Source organism: Gavialis gangeticus, unplaced genomic scaffold (genome assembly GCF_001723915.1).
Source record: "Gavialis gangeticus isolate Ggan-Ray unplaced genomic scaffold, GavGan_comp1, whole genome shotgun sequence".
In the NCBI taxonomy this organism is placed as follows: Eukaryota; Metazoa; Chordata; order Crocodylia; family Gavialidae; genus Gavialis; species Gavialis gangeticus.
The window spans coordinates 54,449,945-54,456,819 of NW_017728994.1; the positions used below are offsets into that span (position 1 = coordinate 54,449,945).

General features: G+C 42.1%; 1 protein-coding gene across 1 annotated transcript in view; it reads right to left on the reverse strand.

Annotated features, from left to right (window-relative positions):
* LOC109287192 (guanylate cyclase 2G-like) overlaps positions 1–6,875 on the reverse strand; it is a 35,468-nt gene that overhangs the window by 13,376 nt on the left and 15,217 nt on the right. Inside the window, exons 3-7 of the mRNA XM_019502158.1 lie at positions 6,108–6,212; positions 4,640–4,711; positions 2,207–2,375; positions 1,027–1,182; positions 188–365 (exon numbers count right to left, since the gene is read on the reverse strand). Of these exons, the coding sequence (XP_019357703.1) occupies positions 188–365; positions 1,027–1,182; positions 2,207–2,375; positions 4,640–4,711; positions 6,108–6,212 (680 nt within the window). The remainder of the gene's footprint in view (positions 1–187; positions 366–1,026; positions 1,183–2,206; positions 2,376–4,639; positions 4,712–6,107; positions 6,213–6,875) is intronic.

Genomic DNA, 6,875 nt, shown 5'->3' on the forward strand with positions numbered 1-6,875 from the left:
AAAGTTCAGGTCACCCATGATGACCACGTCCTTTCACCTTATTAAACAGGTGCTGCTTCCCACCTGAAGCAGCTGAATTTCAATGGTGAGCAAACAATTCTTCCAGACTGTAGTCTATGAAACACTTGGGTCTTATTGGATGAAAGACATATATGGTATCATTCTTACACGAGTAAGACTAACTCACCCTTCAGGGCTTGCTTCTCTTAATAAACTTTTCACAGAGGAGAACGTTGGTCTTCTCTCTGGGTTTTCATCCCAACAAGCTCTCACCATTGTGATGATCCTTTCACTGCATTTCTCCCCTGAGAGAGAAGGCCGCAGAGGGAAGTGTGTAGAAGGGTCCTTGATTCTATTGATGATCTCTAAATACAGCAATGATAATGTTTCAGGATTTTTTAGTCCATTATTTATTTTGTTTTTAACATTTCTCATTCTTTGGACCACATAACTCTTGCCCTTAATACAGGAGAAGGTGGGAAGGGAAGAGAGAAGTATCTTTTTTTTGTTCCTTACACACCAAAGATAATCACACGAGGGAGGACAAAAGTCTGCTCCTGCCATGCGTTCTGAAGAGCTGACTGGCATCAGACATGGCAGCAACATGCCACAGGTGAGAGCATTTAACTCCTTGAAACTCTGGGAGAAAAATGTGCCCACAGAGGTAACTCTTCCCCACTTCACTTAAGTATCACAATTCTTTGCATACAAAGGTTTGGCCTCCTCCTTGACCTGAAAAATTCCAAATACATTTATTTTCCAAGAGAAGATGAATAGAAGGGGATAGTGGAACCCTCAACAAAAATATAATATATTGAATTTACTCAAATAAAAAGAAGCTAAAACAATAAAACAAGATTTTCCTGTAAGTAATATGCTGCAAGGATCGTAAGGGGTTAGGAATCACAAGATCACTGCTATATTTGAAACATGATGAAACGTCTTTCACTGGAAGCAATGAAAAGCAGTGATCAGGAATTAAGGTAGAGCTAGGAAATCAGCATGGAACTATTGTTCAAGTTATACCTTCTGCTTCCTGGTCCAGGTCGTGGAAAGGGCCGTCCTCATTGTTATAAATCAGCTCTTTCATAATTATAGCAAAACTGTAGACGTCCCCCTTTTGGGTCCCCTGGAATGGATACTCCTCAAGCCTGAGAAGTTCTGGGGCTGTCCAGTAGAGCTCTACAAGGCAAAACAGGAAACAGCAGGACAGACTGTGTTCAAGGTGCATCAACCTCATTGCAGTGTTTTACAAAAACAGACCAGTTAGTCAGCAGTTCAAAAGCCCCTACAACATATTATAGGAAATGTTGTGCTTTTGCAATCCCTTCCAGCGGCCTCCTCTGAGGCTTTCAGTGTGGCTTGCAAGTACTCATATATGTGTTCACAATATCCCTCTGGTAGCAATGTAGCCCTTTTCCTTGCCCCCAGGAAAGTCAAGAGGGGACTCTGGTATCAATAGGGGTGGGGAATAGAATGATGGTCCCTGGGCTTTTCCAGCAGTTGGGTGCATTTTGGGGGACAGGTATATTAGGCCCACACACAGTTTTGGGTAGATTGTCCCTGGCTCTTCTCAGCAGGGGACCTAGGAGTTAACACTCCACTGAGTTGCAAGGAGCAGTTAACATTCCTCAGAGCTACTGTATCAGGCCATCAGCAGACTCAGGCAATCACCACTACATTGGTCGCACTGGGTTCATGATTTCAAGCTTTTCTGTGCAACCATGAAGAATAGAAACTTACTCTCTCTCTCTCACCAAATTCTACTGTTGACAATTTAGGAACACGCTGAAGATAAAAGATGAGGTTCTCATGTAATCGTATAACTAGTATTTATGACTTAATCCAGACCTGGGGTACCAAACAAGAATTATTCACCAAAATTATGCACCAAACATTTTCACGCAACAAATCAGTTGTGGAAAATCATATCAGCTGCTTGGCACCAATTCATGAACAACAGGCAAAAATCGACCAAACAAACAATTTACTGACATCTCTTGGCTCACTAACATGCAGCATCATGAGGATAAAGAAACCTGGGTAAGTTCTAAAGCAGGTTTGAAATACGTGCTATCCAATGACATCCTGCAGATAAAAATGTGCTTGAAGACCATTATTAAGGAAAGCGTCTGCTTACGTAGTCACTTCATCCTTTTGTTTCGGAAGACTCACTATGTTTGTAATTCTCGTACAATTCTCTTACCGTCATATTTGGTGGTTTTCTCAGTGATTACTTGGCATTTCTTTCCATACTTAAATTCCCACAACCCAAATCCAGACAGCTTCACTTGCATGCCATTATCCACCAAACAATTGCCAGGTTTCAGGTTTCCATGCGAGTTCAGTGGGCTGCTGTGAATAAATAGCATCCCCTACAAAAATAGAAACATTATAATAGAATTTACAATGGGTAAGAGAACACAGGTTACAATGGCTGCTGTCCTAGCACCAGGTATATGGAAGACTGAAATCTCTTGGGCTGAACGGAAGAATACAGTTTTGGTTGTGACTTCTAGAACTAGAAAATATAACCTGCCCTTAGCCCTGTTTTGATTTGACGAAATATCGAGGCTTTTGTTTGAAAAGATCATTGTGTATATGTTGCTCAATATGTCCTTGTGATTCTTTTCCTGGCCAAACCCAATAAAAAGTTTGCCAGCTACGCCCACATTTTGTCTGTGTGGCCATATTTTCCTATCATTGTCCTCTCTCACTCCTCCTCCATTTGGTTGTCCTGTTCACTTACGGCACCTGTTCTTAGGATGGGCCCCAATCCAAGAAGCTATTCCACAGGCTAATGCCTCATTATTAAAGTCAGAAAAGTACCCCACTGTGGAACAGCTTGCAGGATTGAGACTAATTTGTGTAGATCTCATAGGTATTTATGGGTCATCCACTGCAATAGTATGTGGGCACCTCACAGTCTACAACTTATTCAACCTCAATAGCCCTGTGAAATAGGGAAGAACTATTTTCCCTATTTTACAGATCAGAAGAGAAGAAAAGTAGAGAAAGACTAAGTGACAGCATTTGGTCATACAGAAAAGTCTATGACACATTTTCCAAAGTGCTAGGTTTGTGTCCCAATCACTAAACTAAGATATTAGACTATAAACTCTTCAGGAAAAGGACTCAGTTGTATGTTTTCTCAATTTCTAACACGAGGGAGCACCAGCCAGAGTGAGGCCCTTCACAAATGGTTATCATAGAAACTAATCCATTTAAACTTTTCTTACCAACTGATGCCTTACTGAAGAAGAAAATTTATAGAACTGAGTTGTTCAAATAGTAAATCCTGCTCGTTTAGATGTAGACCTCTCCCTTCCTGTCCACCTGACAATCAAAAGCACTTCAGCAACAAAGTGACCATTGTGCTGCCACTAAACAGACAGAAATATTGCCAAAGCCAGGTGAATAAAGCCATGTTACAAAAATGACCATGTGAACCATGGGCCTAAATACTAACATCTTTCTGTAACTGAACAAGCATCAAGTAGAACTTGCCTTTTTTAAGAATTTGCTAATTCTTTCTCTCTCTCCCTCCAGCCCCGCAAACATACCCTCTCACATTCCAATTTTGTTTTAACCACCACATGCCAAAATCAGACTCTACTAACAAAATCAAGATGGCCAAGCATGCCACCCAACGCTAATTCTTTCTACATAGCCCTCCACTATCTAATATCATCTAAACTATTCTAAATGAAATACTCTTGCCTTGGAAAGCAATCTCTTCCTAAAGAGAGAAAAATGTTAAAGCAGAAGGTATAGTTTATTACATATGCAACTGGTGAGGGGGCATGTGCCCCCCACCCCCAACAGGGCTGTCCTGGCCACCACTGCCCCTGGCGGCATCTGCAGGTGCTCACCAGCCCCATCCTCAATGCTGGGATGCCTCCCAAGACTCAGGAGGCACCAGTTGCCCATGGTTTATTATTATTGTTCATGTTGCAACAGAGCTTATAGGCCCCAGTCGGGTGAGACCTCCATTGTGTTAGGGCAGTGATTCTCAGTCAGGGTGCTGGGACATCCAGGGGTGCCACACGATTCTTGGAGAGTGCCACAGGAAGTGTAAGGAGATAAGGGCAGGCTTAGGCTTTCCTTTCCTGACTACTCTCCTGCCCCTATTGACCAATCCCTGCGCAAGAACGTAAGCACTCTAATAAAATCATTTTTTTAATGGGGTGCCACTCAATTCCCAAAAGTTACAAAGAGGTGCCTTAAGTCTAAAATTGTTGAGAACCGCTGTGCTAATGGCTGTAAAAAGTACCCAGCCCAGCAGAACTTGTTTCAAAAAGCTTTCTGTTTTAAAAGTTTTAAAATTTGGGGCTTTCCCCCCCAGCTTTTCCATCTTTTGCTTTTTCATGTTATCAGCACAAGAGACTGCAACTAAATCCTCAAGTTCAGTTTGTGACAATGAAATATATACTGATCTAATAATTATTCTTGAAACCCTATCAGATCTCACAGCACTCCCATTGGTGCATATCCAGGCAAATGGAAGCCTGATTACTGGTATAGTATACTATTTTCACCAATGTCTCCAAAACACTCAAATAAAAAAGAGCACTTGTCTGTTCCTGTTGGCTTGTGTGATAAGTCTTTCTACTAGAAAAGAACTTAACATTATACTCACATTGGCTATATCATAGGCAAAAGACAGTTTGAATATCCAATCCAATTCAATACCAGAGTTCCTCAAAACATCCTGAAAAAATGGAAACATTATCTTTGAATGACTCAACAGGCTGGGATGCAATAAAACTTTATTTTAAGTGTCAGGCTGGATGGGTAAACACCAGATAATGCAACTAAAAAGAGAGGTAGGACCTGACTCCTCTCTCCCATGGTGTTCATGTCAGTGCAATATCAGGAGTGACTCTGTTTAGATCAGTGATTGACAGAGGTGTCTGCGCAGTGAACCAGGACCACTTGCTACCAGCTGAGATTAATCAATTAAAGGTGAAATTAGATCCTATTTATTGAGTCACTGAAACTTGGATATTACTTTAACGTATCAAACTGGATAATAAATTGATGTAGCCTTATTTTAAAAAATAGAAGTACTTTGCAATATCACTGCAGGCACTGCCAAAATCTTCTGATAGCAACTCTGTTGAAAGGAAGGTTTAGCTTGTAACACTAAAAAGCCTTAAACTCATTTTCAGTGCAGAGAATTGAGAAGCAAAAACTAAGTCTGTTGTTGCTGCAAACAATGCTGTAGGCTTTACCTGTAGGCTTCCTTTCTTGCAGTACTGGGTAACAATACAAATATTTGGAGCCTCAGTGCATATGCCCAAAGAGCAGGCAGTCAGTCAGCAAGTGATTAAATTATCCCAGCAAGATAAATACTTAAATGATCCCAGCAAGATAAATACCAGATTCACCCAAAGAACCTTGTCTGCCCAGCAAGATAGGCATCCAAGTGTTTTGAAAGGAAGCCAGAGTAGGTGCCTGCATCACCCTTGGGGGGGAGTTTATTCCAGGCCTGGGAGACTCAGATAATAAAGATATTTTCCCTTATGTCCAAGAGTTTGTGACCATTGGACCTAGTCTTCCCATGGGGTGTCCTTCTCCCAGTCACTTTCCCTTAACACCTACATATTTGGTCTCCAAATGATCAATTTTTGGTGATATCATCCACATGCTAGTGTCCAGCAAATGCAAGTTCCAAAATTGATTCAATTTGCATAAACATTTTTGAGTTTATAAGATAAGAAGCTGAGTAAAGATCTGTCTAATATTCACTGCCTCTATGGTGCGTTATCTCTATGCATCCACTCTTTTGTTGATAACACCAGTAGTATTTAAATTATTCTGCAGAGTCCTGTTCTCTCTTTCTGTTCTATTATTTACAAGAAAGGAGGCAGATAAAAACAAGGCAATGCTAAAGCATCGACGATGTAGGAACAAGAGGAGACATATGGGGATTCTAAGTCCTAGCATTTAGATGCCAAGAAAGCCTTTGTGTCAACTAAAAAAACAGAAGGTAGCAAAAATGGCTAGCAAACAAAAAGAAAAAAAATCATACCCTACCTGACCAACTCTCTTAAAGAAGCAAAAATGAAGTCTGCTGTTGTCACAAACAATGCTGTAGGCTTTACCTGTAGGCTTCCTTTCTTGCAGTACTGGGTAACAATACACATATTTGGAGCCTCAGTGCATATGCCAAAGAAAGTCACCAGATTCTCATGTCTCAGCTCACGCATCTGAAAGTAAATCAGTTTCTGTCAATTCATTGTGTTTAGAGGACAGGAGCACCTTCAGTGGGTTTCTTAATTCTGATATCTTATGAAACTCTTACGAGATAGAACCAAAAGAAAAACCACTAAAGAAACCCAAACTGGCTAGTTCAGGAACTACAATTTAGTACTGATACTCCAGTCCTATGAAAGTACACTGTGAGCATGTCTACAGATGCATTTACTCCAGCTTAGATTGTGCGGTAAACTACTGCAAAGTAAGGGGTTTTGGGTAGGTGTCTACATATGCAGGGATTAGGATGAAGATTTGCATCCAGTTCTCTGCAGCCCTTCAATGGGGTCTTGCTGCCACTGTAGGGAGCCCCAGGCACCTCTTGGGAGCTAGCCCAGGGGCTGATAGGGAGCACTGGGCCAGGAGACAACTGTCTCCTGGCCCTGGGTTGTGGGAGGGGAGGCTGCCTGCTACTGGGCAGGGGATAATGTTCATCTGCCACTACAGCAGGGAGCTCCTGGCTCTGGCTCCCCAATCAGGGGCATGGGCTTGGAAAGATTTACAGGGGAGGGACAGGTCCCAGCCCCCAGCCACCTTCCCGCCGGCTCGATCTACTGGTGGGGCAGCTAGCAGCGAGCTTGGGCTGGTAGCTGCCCGACTGGTGGATCGGGGCAGGG